The following is a 22,358-nucleotide window of genomic DNA, read 5'->3' on the forward strand; positions in this document are numbered from 1 at the left end:
GCAAAATATGTGGTTAATTGAACACTTTACAACAAAGAAATCAAATCAATTAAATAGTTCATGAATTGAACTACATATTTAAAATAAATCAACTAACCAAATTTAATCAATTAAATTTTTTCAAATTTATTTTGTTACAAAAATATCAGAAAAAAAATTTAATTTTTTTTTTATTGAAAAAATTTTCACATCTATTTTACTAAAAAAAATTGTTAGAATTGAAAAATTTGTTTTTTATTTTTTTTAATTCAATTCGAATTTTATTTTAACTTTAATTTTGTTCAAAATATTATAGGAATTTATTATTGGGCGGGTTAAATATATATATTTTGTTTTTAATAAACGGGCCGGGTCAGTACGTGTATGAGCCCACAAGACTGAAGAGTGAAGATATATGGCACGATTGTATATATACAAATTAAACCTTTGTCACAAACCCTAGCCAAACTCTGCTTCTGCGAACAGCATTATTGTTTTTCTTCTGCGAAGTGTCACCTGCATTCGCCCATGGCTACCACTACTGCTCCATCCCGTCAGCTTTCTCAAAAGGAAGCTGACATCCAGATGATGTTGGCTGCTGATGTTCACCTCGGTACCAAGAACTGTAACTTCCAGATGGAGCGTTACATTTTTAAACGCCGCAATGATGGTAATGTTTCAACGATATTTTCTATTTTAATTTGTTTCTGCACAGTTTTGCTACACCTTGTGTTTAGGGTTCTGTTGTGTTTGGGTTCTGTGGCGTTTGGGTTCTGTGGCGTTTTGGGTTCTGTTGCGTTTGGGGTTCTGTTTGAGGTTCTGTTGCTACTATTTTCAACCCAATTCAGTTTTTTTCGTTAATAAAAATTGAAATGTTTCATATACCCTGTTTATGCAAATCGGATATTTGATTAAAATTGTGTGTTAATTTAGGTATTTATATCATAAATCTTGGAAAGACATGGGATAAACTTAACCTTGCTGCTAGGGTAATTGTTGCCATTGAGAACTCTCAGGACATCATTGTTCAATCCGCAAGACCTTATGGACAAAGAGCTGTTCTCAAATTTGCTCAGTACACTGGAGCTCATGCTATTGCTGGAAGGCACACTCCTGGAACTTTCACTAATCAGCTACAAACTTCCTTCAGTGAGCCAAGACTCCTTATTCTCACAGATCCAAGAACTGATCACCAGGTTTCTCCATCACTCAGTTGTTAATTTATTTTTGGTACACTTTATTTAGTTGTTAATACAATATATTGTTATATCTTGATTGATTATTTTTTGGTTTTTTAGTTTGTTAGTGATATAAATCTTTAGTTCTATGCATTTTTTTTTCTTATACTAGTAATAATAGTAATAATTAAATTGGTTTGTTTGTGCAGCCTATCAAGGAAGCTGCTCTTGGGAATATTCCCACAATTGCTTTCTGTGACACCGATTCCCCTATGAATTATGTTGACATTGGAATTCCGGCTAACAACAAGGGGAAGCACAGCATTGGGTGTCTCTTTTGGCTTTTGGCTAGGATGGTGTTGCAGATGCGTGGCACTATTAGACCTGGCCTCAAATGGGATGTTATGGTAAACTATTTCTTCTGTGGTTATAATTAGTTGAGAATGTATTCTTCTGTTAGTTTCTACACATGGCTCCGTCCTCAATATCACGAGGCTGAATTGGAAGTTTGGAACAACTACGTGGTCTCAGGTTTTCTTTGATGCAGGTCGATCTATTCTTCTACAGAGAACCTGAAGAGGCCAAGCAGCCAGAGGAAGATGAAGTTGCTGCACCAGATTACGCCATTGCTGACTTCAATGTATCTGCTATTCCATCCGACGGTCAATGGCCCGCAGCAATTGATCAACCATGGACTGACGCTGTTCCACAACCTATTCCAGCAGTTCCTGCAGTCAACTGGGCAGCCCCAGAAGCTGGTACAAAATTAAAATTATCTTGTGTTTTATATAACTTGAATAAAACAAACTTTTGGCACTACCCTTCACCTTTGCTTTGGGTTTTTCCCTCATCTGCAGTTTGTTTAGTGCGTGTTGCCATATGCCTAAATGTTGAATAAATTACAATTTTATTTTTAATTATGTCTCTTTTAATTCTTTAATTTAGATTTGGCAGGATAAAATAGATTCAGTATATGCTGGTGAGTTTATGTCTTCATGTTTTGTTAATATAGAGTTTTCTTACAGTTGCAGGAGACTGGGGTGAAGCTGTTCCACCACCACAACAAATTCCTACAGCTGGAATTGAATCTGTGCCAGCAACAGGATGGGAATAAGCTCATTTTGATGTTCCACCTGTCTAAGTTAATTTTTTATGGTTTCCTTCCCCCCGAAGCTAAGTAGTTTTTTGTTCCTAGTATGATATGAGATTCAGAAATACTGTTTTTGACTTTAGTAAAATTGTTCTTTTATTTTTGATGCAATTACAAGTCATGAATGTGTTTAATGGATTTTCCAGCATCTAACAAAATCCTGCTGCTGGAATTGAATCTGTGCCGGCAACAGGATGGGAATAAGCTCCTTGTCATGTTCCACCTCTGTCTAAGTTAACTTTTTACGTTTTCCTTCCCCCAAAATAAAATTTGGGTCAGTTTTTGGGTAGCTATGTAGTTTTTTTCTTCCTAGTATGGTATGAGATTCAGAAATATTGTTTTCGACTTCAGTAAAATTGTTCTTTTATTTTTGATGCAATTACAAGTCTTCCTAGTATGATATGGATTTTTCCAGCACCTTGTTTTTGTTCTAATTGTTGCTGATATTCTATTTATAAAATCTATGACTCAGAACACACCTACAGTCTCACAAATTGATTTACATACTTTAACTTAGAGAATTAATTTACAATTTATTGATTATGTAACCATGTAAATAAATAATTTTACACCTTCACTCAATCAAAATCTATCATTTTATTGTAAATTTATTTTATAACTTTTTTTAAAATAACTATTAATTTCTTTTTATTGCACGTTATTGTAAACTCATAAAACTAGTTAAAACTGAAGTTATATTTTCTTATTTTTCATTAATTTATTATTTCGTAAACTGAAAAAACTAGATTGATTCATTCTTATAATTTTAAGACTAAAGTATCTATTTTATATATTTGTGACACAATAGAAGAGTACCACATCTACTTTTTCTTTTTTGTGTGAAATATGCCGTGCAAATCTTTTACCAAGGTCAGCAAATGACTATATATCTATTTGATCGTCGATACCCAGTAAAAAAAAATAATAAATAAAATTAATTAATTTATTTGGATCTTTACATTTTTGTTAGATAGACTCATTTTTTACGTGGAATCCATCGAATTTTATTAATTTTAAATTTTTTTTATTATGTATTTTAATTGAGCTAGACTTATGTGGAGAAAAAAAAATTAAAATCCATAAATTGAGCAAAAAGGTGCCACTGGAAAATAAAACATGTAGTAAAAAGAGAACAGGGAAAGGAAGAATAAAAAGCTTAGTTCAAATAGTAATTAATTTGTAGTAAAATTTATCTATTTGATCTACAATTTTAATATATTATTTCTAGCAAACTTTCTCTTTACATATACAATGTTAGTAGTTTTACATTATTTTAGAGTTAATTTAGAACACACACTTTAGTGAAAGATTATTTATTATTTGTTTAGTTTTCATTCTTTAGTGATTGCTATTGTTGATTGACGTTTTCTAATGTTATTAGGAAAACTCTAATGTATTTAATAATTATTATAGTGAAACGTTTTATTAAACTACGTCCCGTGTTTTTATTCTCTCAATATGAGAGAAGTTTTCACTTTAAAAATTGTTTGTCTCATATTTGGTTTCTATCAATTAAAAATTGTTTGTCTCATATTTGGTTTCTATCAATTGTTGTTGCTATGTGGACTTATATTTTTTGTTTGACCATTTATCTTCACATGTGAGAGGAAAATACTCTGCATTATTGAGATAGTTATTCCGACAAAGTGGTATTTAGAGCTCCGATTGTTAAGTTTGAGCAATTAAATGCATGAGGAAAATAAAAGTTTGAATATGATTAAACTCAATTCTTCTAATTACACACTTTGGAAGACTTTCATAGAAAACATGATATATAATAAAGTTTTGAATGATCCTGTTGAGGGTGATACTGTTAAACCCGAAGATAAATTTGACAATAATTGGAAGAAGATGAATAAAAAGGCAATGACCTTGATCAGACAATGGTTGGATTTGAGAGTATATCTACATGTTGAAATTGAAATAAATGCTAACAAGACGTGAGAGAAATTAAGAGAGATGTATCAACGAAACAATGTACAAAATAAAACATTTTTTATTCATATGATACAAAAAGACGGAGATTCAGAATATAGTGAATCAATTGACAACATATATTAAATTATATATTAAGTTGCAAGTGTTGTTATTGTTGAGTTTCTTGCCCGGTAATTGGGAAGTCTTTGTTGCGACGTTGACCAATTCAACTCCAAGTAAAAAGTTGAAAATGTCAACAGTTAAAGAGAACATGTTGAATGAAGATGGTCGAAGAAATGAATGTAGTTTGATCCGCCATTCTTCAAAGTCATAAGCACTAGTTACATACAAGGTTTTTAAACTTGTGTGGTAACTCATAAACTCGTCTGATTCCACGAGTTCATGTCATGATTTTGAGTATACTCGATTATGGAATCAAAATATGATATACTCGTAAGTGGTAATGAGTTTACACAAGTTAGCTCATTTCAAACTCGGTGAAGTCGGTTGAACTCAAACAAGTTTACACGAGTTTGTGAGTTCAGTTTTTAAAGCTCCATTGATTGAACTTAATACTTAGGCCAACTTTTAGGATCTATGTTTAATGTTTTAATATTTTTGTGGGATAATCAACCTATTTTGGTACTTTAAAGTAATTGAGTATTTATTAAAGTAATTGAGTATGACACTCTATCATGGTGATTTAGTATTTTTTTTATATTAAAATTTTTATAATTTTTTATGAATTTATGATTACATATAACTATATATGTAATGTATAAATTAGTTTTAACATTGTTTTAATATGAAGTAAACTCGTATAAGTTTACGAGTCAAGTTTACCTAGGAAATACGAGTTTACTTAAAGTATTGAGTTTGACAACCTTGGTTACAGAGTCACGATAAAGTTTAATCTAGACATTTCCATAAACGCAACAACTCTAAAAGTGGTAGCAAGTCGAGAAGGAAGTCAAGGACTAGAAGATAAGTGATATTCTACAATTTTGACAAAATAGGTCACATAAAAAGAAATTGTAGTTTCTTTAAGAGAGATCAATCATGGGAATGAGATGAAGATAAATAGAAGAATAATGATAAAGATACAACAACAGTTGCATCTGTTAGTAATGTCTTCATTGTTTGTGATGATAATTTCAAAAACCTTGCATGTTAGGATTCAACTTGGATTATTGATTCGGGTGCCTCATACCGTGTCACTCTTAGGCGTGATTTCTTCTCATCTTATAGTATTGGTGATTTTGGCACGGTAAAAATGGGAGATGAAAGAGTATGTAAAATTATAGGTATGAGAGATGTTTGGGTTGAAAATGAGAGATGAAGGAGTATGTAAATTTTTGGCACGTGATTTCTTCAATTGAAGAATGTTGGAAATGTTCCTGATATTTGTATCAATTTGATTTCGGTGATAGCTTTGAATATTAAGGGTTATCACACTTACTTTGGTGGTGGTGGTATATGTAAAATCACCAAATGGTCTCTAGTGGTTGAAAATGAGTAGAGTTATATTTATCTCTATAGGATGCCTATGAAGCTATGTAATGAAGAAGTGAATTCAATTGAAGATGCCTCTTGTGATTTATGGAATATGCACATGTGTCACTTGAGTAAGAAATGGCTCAAAATATTTGTGAAGAAAAATTTTCTTCATGTGAAAGGTACATCTCTAAAAACTTGAATTCTTTGTTTTGCTGGAAAATAATATAGAGTTTCTTTTTATAATATTGGTCCTCATAGAAGGCAAAATATTTCTTATTTAGTTCATACTTATGTTTGCATGATGGAAAGTAAATCTCTTAGTGGTGCATAATACTTTGTTACTTTTATTGACGACCGCTCTAGAAAAGTGTGGGTTTTTCCTCTGAAATCTAAAAATCAAGTACTTGGAGTCTTCAAACATTTTCATGCAAGTGTTGAAAGAGAAAAGGGAAGGAATTTTAAATGTGTTCGATTAAAGAACGAGGGTGAATATAGCGGTCCGTTTGAAGAGTATTGTAGAGAAAATAGAATTATACTTGGGAAAATAGTTCTAAAAACACCCATGAATAATGATGTTGCAGTGAGACTGAACCTTATGATTAATGAAAAAATCATATGTATGCTATCTCATTCAAAATTATCAAAATTCTTTTGTGGTGATACTATCAAAGTTGTAGTGGATTTGATCATTCTTTCTTCTTCTATAAACATTTGATGGTGATGTTCCAAATAGAGTGTGGACAAGGAAATATGTCTCTTGTTCTCATTTGAGTGTAGATGTTCTGTTCACATTCCAAGAGATGGGAAGTACAAGCTTGATAGTAAATCCAAATAGTGTGTGTTTATTGATTATGGTAGTGAATAATTTGGTTATAGATTGTGGGATCTGGATGACAAGAAAATTACAAAAGCCGAGATGTGATATTTTTGAAAACCAAACTATTGAAATTTTTTATAAAGCTGATAAACATAAATCAAATTCCAGAAGTTACATAAATGTTGCGCCGAAACCCCCTATATAAAATTTTGTTGATGGGGTAGATGTAAAGGTATATGACAAGAATGTAACTGATGATCATGTACCTCGCCATGAGAAGCAGGTTCCAGCTAAGCCACCAGTTGAGTTTGAGTTGAGAATATCTACTAGAGAACATCAACTTTCTCAAAGATACCCTCCACATAGGTATGTGATGATCACTAATAGTAGGGAGTCATAGTATTATCAAGAGGATATTACAACTGTTGATAAATAAAAGAGGTTAAAGGTCATACAAAAAGAGATGAATTCTTTGCATGAGAATTCACACATTTGAGTTGGTAAAATTGCTTAAGTCAGAAAAGCGTAACGCTCCAAGTTTTTTGATCTAAAACATTACTTAAAAATACTTATAGTTTAAAAAAATTACGACAATTTTTTTAACTAAGAATACCTAAACTGCTATTCATTTTAATAATTTGTAAACCCTAAATCCAAAATAATATACATAATAATTTATATCATATTTTTACTAAGGTGGATAAATAAATCTTTTTTGATGAGTTATTAGAATATCACATTTCTCAAAATACAAATGAAATATGTGAGACTTATTTTTCCTCCAATAGAACACTACAAACTTAATAAACTTGATTTAACTATAATATCAAATTAATCCCAAAAAAACATGGTAGTACTTATATTCTTTTTCATACAAAAAGTCATTTTTAATTATTTAATTAGGTTTTACTCTCATGGTCTAACCTATAAATTACATTTTACCCTTTTATTTTATTTTTCTAAAATAAAACCAATAATTATCAAAACTAATTTTTAACACTTCTTAAGACACAAATATATTTCTAAAATATTATTAATATTTTAAAACTAATATTTTTCAAAATAAAATAATTAATCTTTTAAATATGTAGGGAGCGTTGGTGAGAATTTATAGTTATTATGAGAAACGAGAAATATTAATAATTATTATTGGATTTAATTAATGCATAAGATTAAAATACTCATTAAAAATATTATGTAATTGTATCTCCTTCTAAATTTATTTTCTTTCTATTTTCATAATAACTCAAATTAAAATCTCCTTAATATTGTATCCAAAAAATAAAACTACTTCTCATACTTGTGACATAATTATTTAAGTAAATTTTTTTAATTTTATATTTTTTTGTCTAAAAAATTTTAATTTTATTAAACATGTGTTTTTATTTTTTTATTGTAATCATATTGTAACTTCCAAATTTCAACCTTGTTATTGTAATATTTTATTGGCTCAAACTTCAATTTAAATTTGAAAGTTACAATAATATTACAATAAATAATAAAAATGCAGGTTTAATAAAAATAAAATAATTTAATAAAAAAATAATATATTTATTAATTAATTTTTATTCGAGTTATTACAAAAATAAAAAGAAAATAAATTTAGAGATATTATATGATATAGTATTTAAGAGTTGTTGATGGGATACAATCGCATAACATATTTAGTAAGTAATTTAATTTTAATCTAATAATTATTATTAATAATTTTTCGTTTCTCATATTAAACATCAGTTCATCCCAAATATATATATATATATATATATTTGTAACATTTACATTAAAATACTATCATATTTAAAGAATAGTCAAAATGACAAAATAATAATTATAAATTAAATATTTTATATTAATTACTAAATCACAATAAATATGTATCATATCACCGTATCATAAAAAATCCATAAAAGTAAAATAAATTAATCATAACATTATTAATATCGTAAGACAAATATTTATAAAAGAAATAATTAAAATAAGAAATATACATAAATAATTAAAATATAACTATGCACATATTTATCATTTAGTCAAACACACACGAAAATATCACCAAAAATATTTAATACAAATTTACACGTAACTTCATTTAAAAATTTATTCTCTAAAATAATCTTATTAAAATTATTATTTTTTGAATAATAAATCAAATTACTAACTATAATATTTATAATTTATATTATTTTATTAAATGAAATATGTATGTTTGTCGTGAATAATTCTTTGATCTCAATATATTATTTCTTACGAGAAAAATAGAAATGAATATTTAACTAATATATATATAGATAAAAGAGAAACACAACACAAAATTGAAAAAGACTAAACTTAATTCATAAATATGTTATTTAACATTTTTACTGATTTAAATATCAACTAGTATGAAAACTAAAAAATATGTAAAAAAATATTGAAAGTGATAAAAGAATTGTTGCAAGACGAGATTACAATATATATATCACGTAAGTTGGTATATCTAGAATATCATGTAAATTTGTATGGGTGGAGTATCATATATATTGATATGTATAGAGTATCACATAGCTTAATATATCTATAGGGACTAAAATTTATTTTTCCAAATTTTTTAATTATTAAAATTACATTTTTTTTATTAGGGACCTCGATTTTAAAATTGAAATAAGGCCTTCAAGATCTATTACTTGCATTTTTTTTTTTATGATTTATTTATATATTTATTTTTCAACAGGATTCGAAATATATGAAATGATGACCTAAATTAATGAATGATATACAAAAGAGTAGACATATGTGTGTTTAGAAAAAATCATATTTTTTATACAAACATATTTTTTTAAATCATTTTTTATGATAATTTTGTAGTTTAAAAAAATTATTTTTACAAAATTATATATATTTAAAAATTATTTTTAAAATAATAAACCAACAGAAATTAAAAAATTATTTTTTTAAAAAATATTTTAAAAAAATAATCTCTAATTTATTTAAAATAAAATTATTTTTTTTGAGCTCATCAAATGCACTCATTATTTGTTTTGAATATCCACCTTAATAGTAGGTTGTTATGAGTATTACAGTGTGATTAATGATTTAATCTTTTATTGGATTTTGATTTGACTGAAGTTAGTTATTCCCAAAAGATTCTCCTCCACCTCATCGGCAATTCTTACACTTCATCATGAACCAACCGTCGTCATCAAATTCAAAGGAAGAACCGAACCTTCAAGAATCCGATGAGATTAAGAATGCACGATTGACAATACCGCCATCACCACCGACTCGGCCAAGGATTATCCATTTGGTTCCTCCGAAAATCATCCACGTCAGTCGCCAAGACTTCAAGGAACTCGTCATTCGCCTCACTGGTCTACCTTCCGATAGTCAACCATCTGCTCGACCTGTTCACGCGTTGCCGGAAACGACTCTTGCTTCGATTGAAACAACGACTTCACCTCAATCTCCGCCACCTTCGTGTGTTTCCAATAAAAGAAGGAGACCGCCTCCTTCCCCGTCGCCGTCACCGTCGCCTTCGCCGATGGAGATTGAAAGATTTTCTCGGGGTAGTTACGATAACATGATGCGATCCTTAGAAGAAGGCGTACAGATGGGTCATTATCCCGGATCATCATTGCCGGAGCTGATGACATTAACGCCATCGTCGGTGACATTACCGCAATTGCCACCGTTACCGAGGTATATTTATTCATTGGAGAAGCGACCACCGTTACCGGAAAACATTTTTTGTCCTGTTCCATTGCCGCCGTTACCGAGGTATATTTATTCGTTGGAGAAGCAACCGCTATTACCGGAAAATATGTTTTCTCCGGTGCCATTACCGCAAGATATTTTTTCGCCGATGTCATCACGGCCATTGGCGCCGGTAATAGACCCGCAGACAGGGTTATATTATTGGCCGAAGTTACCGTCGCATTACAATGAGTTTGGGTCAGTGAATAGAAACTTTGTAAGTCCGTCGGGTTTTCTCTCCGGCGATGAAGTTTATCCGCAGCCAAAACCGGATATGTTCAATCGTTTCGACTAGGTCTATCTGTTTTTTTTAGTGTTGTTTATTTCATTGTTTCTACTTTCTTGATGATTGAATAGATAACATACAACAATTGTCCATGCCACCGTTTCTGAACCAAAGAAGATAAAACTACTTTGCATTTGCATGCTTTAGCCTACTTCTTCCTTTTATTTTTTGTTAACTTATTTAGGAATTTTAATCCAATTCTTTGACCAATAATTGAATAAGATAATTTTCATTAATCAATTTAACTAAATTATAAATTTAACACCACTAAAATTTGTAAATATACATTTTTTGATCTCTTTAGATTTGTTGTGATTTTTAACGATGAAAATAAATTATATGAGTGTTGAGAACTAAAATCAATAATAAATATTACCAAAATTTATTAATTTAATCAATATTTAATATATAATATATGAATGGTGACGTAAATGAGTTAATAAAAAACAAATTCAATAATTAATTAGATGAGTTAACAAGAAATAAATTTAATTATTGATTAAAATTTTAATAGTACCGGTATATTATTTTTTATATGAATGTAGAAGTTGATGGTAGAAGTTGATTTAACTTAATTATTATTTTTTCTCTTTCAAAATAAAAATGGCATACATTATTGATAAAAAATTATCTTATTTGAAAGAAAAAAATTATCCTAAAATATAGTGTCTAATAGAATATTAATTTTTGTAAAAAAAAAACTAATTATTATTATTTTTAATTGTAGACTAGTTTTCATGAGTTTAATTTGTATGTATTAACAGTTTAAAATATTTTACATTCTCAATACATCATAATCACTCATATTCAATACATCATCAGTTTAGTCAAATATTTTTTAACATAAGATATGATTGTGAATCATTGTCAATATAAAAACTCTTTATAGTGATATTGTATATAAATTAAATTCATATTTCGATATTATACAACATATTTAAATAAAGATGAAATAATAAAATTATTATTTTAATTTTTTTATATGTGAAATAAAATAAAAAATAGGTATAGTAACAAAATGGGTTGATGACAAATTTTGTCTCGCCAATGACACCCATAATATATCAGAAAAATTTACACTCGCTCTCATTTCTCTTTTTATATTTAATCATTACAAATTAAAAATTAATAGATTTTTGTAGAATAACTTTTTATAATATGTTAAATATATTTATAAAAATAATTTTAAATTTTAAATATTATAAAATAATTAAACTGTTTTGTTTCAATAGCATTAAAATTATTTGCAAAATTATTCTATAAAGATTAAAATATATAACTTTTTTAATAGTTAAAAATGAAGTTTTAAAATTTAACAAATGATTACAAACTCGTTTAACCAAAAACTATATCAACTAATATAAAATTACATCGTCTAAAGTACTTTAAAAAACATATACTAAGACTTTACGTATGAGAGAGGATCATTTAGTAGTAAGATACGTAATGCATTATTATATCCATGTGACAAGTATTAATTACTTTTTGTTAAGGCAAATAATTTAAGTATTTACCGTGAATAAAGTAATTAAGATATATTTATGTTAGTGTATGTGGCCTATATTTAGAGTTTGTTTACTTATTTTTTTTTTTTAATTTATGTTGATTTTATTTATTAATAAATAAATAGATAGCAATTTGAATTGATATATTATCTATATTTTTTAAAATAATTATAATATCAAAAAATTAGTTTTATTATTTTAAAATAATACATTTTTATTAATTAATATGTTATTTTTTCTTTATGACAATGTTTATTTTAAGAGTATATCTCATCACGTTAATATAAAGTTATATTTTTGAAAATAAAACACAAAAGATTTTCCATAAAATAAATAGAATCTTAGAATTCATCTACATATTTTATGTTTTCCTTTTTTAAAATATGTTATTTAAGAACCTGATTTAAGTAGATTATTATCCGTATGATAAGTATTAATAATTTTTTGTATGGGAAAATAATTTAAATATCTACTATCAATAAAATATATATTTATGTTAGTGTATATCTTATAATATGCGAGTAAGGCTTGTTTACTTTATATATTTATGTTGGTGTATATCTTATAATATACGAGTTTATGGCTTGTTTACTTTACGAAACCATTTCTTATTTTTTATTTTATAAAAGTTTATATTAATTTCCTTTTAATAAGGAGGTAAATAATATTTTGAATTGATGGTTTATTTGTATTTTTAGAAATAATTATAATGCTAAAAGTTGTCTTCATTATTTTTATAAATGTATTTTTAGTAATTATTATTTTATTTTTTTTTATCAATGACAACTATGTATTTCAAGAGTATATCTCATCAAGTTAAAACAAATTCATATTTTAGAAAAACAAAAAATGTAAAATGCTTTTTTTTAAAAAATAAAGGAACATTAAGCCTTGTTAACTTTGTGAAAATATTTTTGTGTTTTCATTTTTTTAAAATATAAGTTAATTTTTTATCATAATGAGTCACTCTTTAATTGAAACAATATGTGATAGAGAGAAGATTAAATTTTTGTTATTGAAAATATATTTTTAGAAATAATGAAAAAAAAATTCTTCATTTTCACTGTTTCTTTAAATATAATTAACAATTATTCACTTTATAAAATATCTTATCTCATTATCAATAAGTAAAATTAACACAAAAATTAAAAATTAAAAATATTTTTATAAAATAAATAAACCCTTAGATTTTCTAGAATTGGCAACCGGTCAAATTATATTCATAAAAATAAAACCAGTCAGTTATATCTGAAAAATAAAATAAAATGCAAGACATTTAAAGTTTTTGTAGGACCATGTCTTAGAAAGTAAATATATAAACATTAATTTATTTTAAAAAAACAAGGTTATAATATATGAACATTGATTGAAAATACCTTTTAAATAAGTAAATAAAAAGAGGTCAAATGGAGAATGATGATATCATACAAGTATAAAGTACTATTCGTTATTCATACAAGTATAAAGTACTATTCGTTATTCATTGTTGAAAATTAAAATATTAAAATATTTACAAATCAATTAATCATCCCTTCACTTTTTTTTTTTTTTGAAAGGAAGGGCATTAGGCTCCAACAACAAAATTCTAAATGGAAAATAAATGATAAGAGATGGAAAGGTGGAGAAAGTTGAGAGGATCTAAATCCCAACAAAATTAAAGACCCTTAGAAAATCAATTAAATACTCCTAAAAAGTGAGATCAAACTTGAGATATTATACAACTGGAACTCAAACAATCTGAATGGTATTTATACAATTATACTTGAGAGACCAAATATATATTAAGTTTAAATATTTTTTTAACAAAATATTTAAGTTTAAATATTTTAAAACAAGTTTTGAATGAATCTTAACTATAAAATCATACTTCAAAATGAAAAATGTCCATTTATAGCAGAATATAAATAATATTAGATTTTCGAGAAATCTAAAACCTTTTTTTTAGGTAAGTTATTAATTAAAACTTTAATTTATTAAGTGTTTGGGTAATGAAAAAAAAAATTGTTCCAAAAAATTTATATTTAAATCTTTTTGCTTTTTATAAGATGTCGAATTAATGATGGGATGTTTTTGTATTCTATTTTTATTTAAAAAGTAATTCTATTTTTGTATTCTATTTTTATTGTTTGAACTAATTTATTTTATAAAGACAAATAATTTAAATATTTACTATGAAAAAATAATTAAGATATATTTATGTTGATATATATACTATAAATAGTTTGTATTATTTTATGTTAATATATACTATAATAGTTTAATATTATTTAGTGTTCGCATTCAATTAAATTATAATCATAAACAAAGCTGGTCAAAGTTTAATTGAAAAATAAATAGATAAATGCAGTCAATGATATATATTTAACTTTTAATGACCATAATTTAGAAAATAAAGACATGAACATTATCCGTAAAGCTTAGGAAATAATAATATTGTTAAGTTGAATATTATGTCTCGAATTCAAACTTAATCCTTATAAATTATGGGTATGTTTATTTACTATTTTATCTATTGATAAAATAAAATACATCAACATTAGTTTAAAAAAAAATTAATATGAACATTAACTAGGATCCAACAACAAAAACAGAGATTCTTGAAGAACCAGGTACAAGCAAGATTCTTGGAGAAAAAATTAAGATTTTATAATTGGCCTTTCACCTATTTAGATAGACAATTTATACAGCATATTGGGAGATTCTTCGTGTAGCTATATATCTAGTTTTTAAATTAATAGTTAAATGATTTGCTTTTTTTTTTTATAAATACAAAACTATTTTCTATTATTTATAAAATTACAATACTTAAATATTATTTATCAAAAGTTTTAGAAAAATAAAATGATTTTTTATATGAAATTGTAATTAGTACAACTTTTAATGAATTATTATTATTCATAATAATGAATATTGAATATTTTTCATGATAATATGTAAAAAATTAGTATAATATTTATAAACAATGAAATTATATTTTTTTTATAAAATTATATTTTCTAAACTATAAAAATTAATAAATAGATTTTTTTATTTATTTATACAGATCATCGTTAATTTATTAATTTAAAAAACAATTTATTACAACATAAATTATCATTCAAAATATTTCTTGTTTTAATTAAAATTGGTATACATTATTAATATTGGGTGGGTTTACTTATCATGAGTTTTCATTAATATTATATGATTAATTGAATAATTAAATACAATAATACCCAAGTTATATAAAAGTTCACGAGCGCTTAGATAAAATGGTAAAAGTTTATTTTAGTTTAACTAGATATCTTGAATTAAAATTCAATATAATAAAATTATAATAGTGTTATAAATCTCTCTTAAAGAAGAATTTTGCCGTCAATTGGAGTAGTGTTATAAATCTCTCTTGAAGAAGAATTTTACCGTCAATTGTAATAGTTTTATCTGATACGAGAGATAATATTCTATACACACTAAAAAAAATATATAGTTTTTTTAGTTAAATATAAAGTTACATAAAAAAGTTATATGCTCTCAAAATTAAGTGACGTTCTCCAACATGAAATGTTCTTTAAATGCAGATAATACATTTTGGTTTGAGGAAAAAATGTACCTCATACTTAATATTTCATTTATCCACATTTTCAAAATTGTAATAAACTAAAAGTTGCTATTTAATGTTTAAAATGAATATAAACAATTTAGATTTTTTGTGTAGATAAAATATACACTTTAGATTTTAGGAAAAGGTTAATTAAACTGAAGTATGAATTATTTTTGTGAAAAATAACGAAGGATTATGTGATCCATTGTTTATTTATAATGGATATTGCGATCTATCTTAATTGGCATAGATAAATCATCAATCTCCGATAAGTTATTCACAATTTTAAGTGTTCAAAGTTGATTTTTTCCTTTTGTAAAAAACATGTAACTTTTTCTACTTATGAACAACAATACTTAATTATTGAAATTAAAATATTCATCCCTGTTTATAATATTAATTATAAATAACAAATTTAATATTTCACCTTTTTTTTCTATATAAAAAAGAAGAATATAGAATTAATATGTAAATAGTAATAAATATCCTCATATAGGATATTTTAATATTTGAGATATTGTTCTAATAATGACAAATTTATATATTTATAAACCTGCATAATATTATGGAAAAAAATTAACGTCTAATGCTAATTTGATGTTTTGCCTTATTATTTCACTTCTGTGATTATATTTTAAAATAAATGGTATGAAACTGTAAAACTAGATCACTTTAATTAGATGTCATTATATATATTCATTAAACTTAAAAAATTTGACTATGTTCTGGCGATATAATTTTCTACCTGCACATCTATTAAGTTATAATATTATATTATTTGTATTATTAATTTTTAAAATATCTCGTTAAATACTTATATAATAAAATATGATTGAATGTATATATAAAATAATTTTAAATCGATATTAATATATTTAAATTAAATTCATATTATATTATATTATATTCTCATTAAATACTTTTATTTTAGATAAAATAATTTTGTAAAAGAAAAATGGAGTCAAATAGTTGACAGCGGACATTTTGGGTTCATAGAATGGAAACGGCTAGGACTCACAGTGGTTAACAAAAACCCAGAACAGTGCGCAACGAAGCACGCATAAAAGTCTGTGCGCAGACAGGCTCATGTTAGCACAACCAACCGGAATCTTCCACGTCATTGTACACAATATTCACCTTCTTCCACCACCACCGGTAAGAAAGTGTCACACTCTCCCGCGGGTGAGAGTAACAATATCAAAACAACACAAAAGAAAAAGAAAAGTAAAAATAAAAAATAAAAATAATTAATTAATTTTTTTTCTTTTTATTTGATTAATTTATTTATTTTTTCCTTTCTTCACCATTCTTCAGAGTTAAACACCATTTCTCGTCTTTCTCTATATAATAGAGTGAGTTCTGAAGAAAAAAAACATTTCTTCAAATTTTTCAATTCTACCCTTCAAAAACCTTCCCGAATTTTCCAATCCATGGCACCCGCTACCTCATCGCCGTCGTCTCCGAGACTCATCAGCTTCATCCGCCGGACGCATGCGCCGAACAACATTCGGAAACAGCCACCGGACTCGCCGAAGGAGAAGAAGTACAGGTCGATGAGTGATATATATGCGAGGGCGAAGTACGCGGTGGTGGAACGCGACGATTACGGTAACCTCATGTGCGAGCAATGTGGTTCCGGTGATCAACCGGAGGAGCTGCTTTTGTGCGACAAATGTGACAAAGGTTTTCACATGAAATGCGTTAGACCAATTGTCGTCAGAGTTCCGATTGGATCGTGGTTGTGCCCAAAGTGTTCGGGTTTGAAGAGAGTGAAAAGTAAGTAAGGGAAGGGATTCTCTTCCTTTTGATTGATTGAGCTGTTTTCTCTACCTGTGATTATGATGAATGTGGCATTGTTAATGTGATCGTTTAAATGTGTTTCAGGTTTGTCGCAGAAAAAAATACTCGATTTCTTTGGGATCAAACGCAATTCTCGAGAGTTTAAAAAGAAACGTTCTTCTGCTTCTTCTCAGGGTAATGTACTTTGAAATTCAGACTTTGATTAATATATCTACATTTTTTTTATAGTTATTTTTTCATTTTTTTTATGATTATTTTGTCAATGCAATGCACTGTCTGGATATTTGTTTTGTCATCTTTAAGTTAGCTTATTATGAGTCGTTGCTTGGCTTTCTGAAAGTGATGTGGGCTGAATTTTTATTATGCCATTGCTGCACCAATTTATTTGTATATTGTTGCTTGACTCGTCAATTATAAATATTTTGTAGATTGTTCTTTCGAGTTTGTTAGAGATATGAATGAATTTGTCTATTGATCCATTGGAATTTGTTTAAATTTTTGTGTGGATGAAGCATGCATGTGTGGCTGAGGGCTTAATAATTTTAAGCCTCAGGACATGGGCTTCAGATGTTTTTATCACAGCTCCACAATTTTTAAGCTTGATTTGCTGTTGGTTATTGCGGTTATTGGAACTACCCAATGATCAAATGTGCAACTAAGTTGGATTTGCAGTGCTCATAAGTCATAACGGTATGATAAGTAGACTAATTAAAACTACCTGCAAGGTCGTGAGTTGAATGAATTGAACAGATAGCTACCAAAGGTTTTATTTTTAATTATTTCATTACTCATATTCATGCCTCCTGTTTTCATGATAGTAGCATTGACCTTAAGATAAAATCGAAAATATCGGCAGTAGATGAAAATATTCATCTTTCAATTTATGTTGCATGACAATTTATATGTAAGGAAGCTGCAAGGTCTTTCATAAGCTTGCAAATTTTTGTGCAATTGGAATGATTAAAACCTATTCTGTTGTTTGAAAAGGTAAAGGAGGCACAATCAAATATCTAACTGCTTAGCAGTTGTTATAATTCGCTTTTTCTAATTAGGTTCTTAAATAGTAATCATGGGGGTTCTGGCTAAGTGGTTATTCACATCCACTTGTTTAACATATAAAGCCTTTATACTCGTACAAGTATCCTGGCATTTTTTTTTTCCTTTCAATAATAATTATAAATTCCCTAGACGACCTTGTCTGAAAATGCACCTGCCCCATTCAATTCAGAAGTTAAGTTTCTACCAGATTTAGTTAGCAGCATGTAGGTCAAATCTCAGTGTAATAATATGATGTGTTACTTTTACGATAAGCTTGAATTTATTTCACATACTACCTTAACAGATAGCTCAATAACCACATGACAATAGAGATATGAAAGTAGTAAAGGACAATGACACTTGAAATAGAGACATCAAAAGGAACACAATGCTGAGTGACAGAAATATTAAGTGATTAAGTTGTATTGTCTAAGGAACAAGAATAACTGCAATGGATGCCGGAGTCGCAAATTATACAATAACTTGGTGTTAGAAAGGAAAATTTGACATCAACGTGGATAGATTGATTCAAAAGTGGTCTATAATTAGGCAGAAAATATGTTACTAAATTACTATGACAACTTCGCCATTAGAGAGTATATGATATTTAAGTATTTTCAAGGAAACTAGAAAGATTTTGGTTTCCCTGGAAAACCATTTGATACACTTCTACGTGTATAGTAGCTCTTCATTATGACTAATAAAGGAAACACAATAAATGATGCATGATAATATCCCTTTTGATATTTGTTCCATCATTTTTTTGCGGAAATTATTCGTGCATGCTTATGTTTTCCTAGAATGGCAAACACTTTTAGTCTCTTGTTACTTCTACAGGAGGTACTGCGAATCTTTAAAAAATATTTTATTGGTAAATGAATCTAAACAGAGTTACTTTTAGATACTTTTTTTTCTACAATTTCTTTTATGTTGGATATCATGTTCTAAGTACTAAGGTGATTAGTAAAGAGTACTGTAAAGTATAATTTTGCCTCATGTATGTGTGATGTCTATATGATTAAAAATATGTGATATCTAATTGGAAGTTTTTTCTTCCTAATTTATTCATTCTGAACTTGTAGATGCTAAGAAGCGTCGGAGACGCACAAGACCTCTGGTATTACACAAGAAAAAGAGGAGACTATTACCATTTGTTCCTTCAGAAGATCCTGATAAGAGACTGAAACAAATGGCTTCCCTTGCTTCTGCTTTAACAGCATTGCATATGGAGTTCAGTGATCGCTTGACGTACTTTCCAGGAATGGCTCCTAGATCTGCTAATCGAGCTGATTTAGAAAATGGTGGCATGCAGGTTTCAACTATATTTTTTTGTAGACTTTCCACACTTAGAAATGGACCTTTCACAAACCGGCTAGTTAGTATGCTCATCTCCATCACTGCGTTCTAGTTTGATAGAATATTTATTTGTGTTTCTCTCAGATGCTTACTAAGGAAGATACGGAGACCTTAGAACGCTGCAGAGCTATGACTAAAAGAGGCGATTGCCCTCCCTTTATGGTCGTTTATGATTCATGTGAAGGGTACATACCCATCTTACACTCATTATCTTGAAGTAGGAAACCAATTCATGTATCTAAACTATTTGTGGATTTTTCCTTGATATGTGATGTAGCTATACTGTGGAGGCTGATGGCCCAATCAAAGATATGACATTTATTGCTGAATACACTGGTGATGTGGATTATATTAAGAAAAGAGAAACTGATGATTGTGATAGTATGATGACGCTGCTTCTTGCATCAGATGCTTCTAACAGTCTTGTTATCTGTGCGGATAAACGTGGAAACATTGCTCGCTTTATCAATGGCATCAACAATCATACTTTGTAAGTCTGTCTCACTTATCACATGTTAATCTTGAATTAAAAGGATAGAACATGAGGAGGGATGTCAAGGACCATTTTACTTAAATTCGTCTTTTCATGTGGACTGCTCTTTTTTTCTGTGGTATACCATTAATTGGACATTCTTATTTTCATAATCCTTCTTGCAGTCCATTTTATAAGTTGTTTGGCTTTCGTATGCTCTTTAAAGAACTCAACTTTTGAGGACTCTAATATCATAAAATGCTAATACTTTTTCTTTTGTGCAATTATATCCCTATTTCTTAAGTTTATATCTAATTTATATGCAGGGAAGGTAAGAAGAAGCAGAACTGTAAATGTGTGAGATACAATGTTAATGGTGAATCCCGGGTCTTTTTGGTTGCCACTCGAGATATTTCCAAGGGGGAGAGGCTTTATTATGATTATAATGGTTATGAGCATGAATACCCAACTCATCATTTTGTCTGAGTTGAAGTCATAAAAATATCTTAATAATCCTATAGAATTGGGACAAAATTTTAGACTCTCAGGAAAGGATTTTCATGATTCTCTTTGAAAAATTTAACTTATAGTTCTTGCAGATTCAACAATTTTTTTCTTAAATAGTTGCGATGGGCAATTCATTGTAATTTATGCATAGAGCTGGCCAAATTATGTGGCTTAGAAATGAATAGAGACTCCTAGGAAAACTTTCTTCATTTAGGTAATGTCTCAAAATATGAGCTGAGATATACATGTTTTTCTTTTACTACAGTTTCAAGGGATTGAAAAGATTATCAGATTTTATTTTGAAGGTACATTCAATCTTTATTTTCTTTTGCTTATCGTTTATTATTTCATATGAATATCGATTTTTATTATTTCATATGAATATCGGTTTTTATTGTAATATTGATCTATGTTGCTTTGTATGCCAACCTATCTCTCGAGAGATGAGGGATATGATTATACTTGAAAATCCATTTTTAGATGTCTTTCTCTTTTGTATGTTAAGTGCATGTTTGATTTTTACGGTAAGATTGACAAAATTACGGTGAACTACTATATTTTGCAAAAGCTATATGATAGAACATTATTGGATCCATTGACCTATGTATCCAACCCTACTAATTAGTGAAATAAGGTTTAATTGTTGTCGTGTGATTTATCATATATGTGTCTGTATTATCAAATATTGATTTTATATTTTATGTTTTCTTAAAATGAACATTTAACTTTTGTATTATGGCTTTCATTTAGTTAGGAAACCAAATTGACTCGTACATGTGCGTTTTGTACTTGACTTCCCATTTTATACATGAATCACGTAGAATAGTTTATGATCTTGATTTCGTGGTTGTAGGAATTTGATGTTAACTATATATGGCTTTCAATTTGACGATTTTGAAATTATCCTGAAGGACTTCATTCTTTTCTTTTGTATAGGATTTTAGATATTAGATTATTCCTTGTTCGATCACTATATTTTATTCTGTGATTTGTTATATAGAGATGTAATGTGAATACTGAATACCTCTCCTTCAAAAGTTTGAGTAAATTTTACCTCCTTTTAAATAAAATGAAGTTATTTTTTGGTTAATGTAGTTTCATGAATGATTGATTTTGGTTAATGGATTCACTCAAGTCTTAGTTTTTTTTTTTTTCAATTTTTTTTTAAGTTTAATTCAATTTTCAGTTCCTTTAACTTTTTTTTTTGAATTGATCTTTTAAATTCAATTTGTTTGCATTATCAACCTTTAAGATATATTAAATTATGTATGCAATTCTTTAAGTTTGATTTTAATAAAAAAAAAAATATTGTCGTGAAATGTTAGATTTAATTAAAATATTGCAAAAGTTGACGGTCTAAACTACTTTAAATGTGAAGAAAAATTAAATACATTGATGACGTATACATCAATTTAAATTATTGTAGAGAAAATTAAGAAATATATACTATTTATAAGAGATATATTGTTGCAACATTTGATAAAGTTTTAAATAATTCAAAATTTTCAATTAAATTAATTATTGTCGAAATTGACATAAATGACTAA

General features: G+C 27.6%; 2 protein-coding genes across 2 annotated transcripts; both read left to right on the forward strand.

Annotated features, from left to right (window-relative positions):
- The first annotated feature begins 418 nt into the window (after positions 1-418).
- On the forward strand, positions 419-2,724 carry LOC101507310 (40S ribosomal protein SA-like). The gene is made up of 6 exons (XM_073368969.1): positions 419-649; positions 913-1,175; positions 1,367-1,564; positions 1,705-1,915; positions 2,183-2,225; positions 2,466-2,724. The coding sequence occupies exons 1-6, from the start codon at positions 508-510 to the stop codon at positions 2,509-2,511; spliced, it is 903 nt and encodes a 300-aa protein (XP_073225070.1). The 5' UTR covers positions 419-507; the 3' UTR covers positions 2,512-2,724.
- Positions 2,725-16,914: 14,190 nt separating this feature from the next.
- On the forward strand, positions 16,915-21,132 carry LOC101507618 (probable Histone-lysine N-methyltransferase ATXR5). The gene is made up of 6 exons (XM_004502859.4): positions 16,915-17,414; positions 17,523-17,612; positions 19,559-19,788; positions 19,917-20,017; positions 20,110-20,322; positions 20,631-21,132. Exons 1-6 carry the CDS (start codon positions 17,069-17,071, stop codon positions 20,788-20,790), a joined length of 1,140 nt encoding a protein of 379 aa, XP_004502916.1. The 5' UTR covers positions 16,915-17,068; the 3' UTR covers positions 20,791-21,132.
- The last annotated feature ends 1,226 nt before the right edge of the window (positions 21,133-22,358 follow it).

The sequence above is a fragment of the Cicer arietinum genome, chromosome 5 (assembly GCF_000331145.2).
Source record: "Cicer arietinum cultivar CDC Frontier isolate Library 1 chromosome 5, Cicar.CDCFrontier_v2.0, whole genome shotgun sequence".
Taxonomy (NCBI): domain Eukaryota; kingdom Viridiplantae; phylum Streptophyta; class Magnoliopsida; order Fabales; family Fabaceae; genus Cicer; species Cicer arietinum.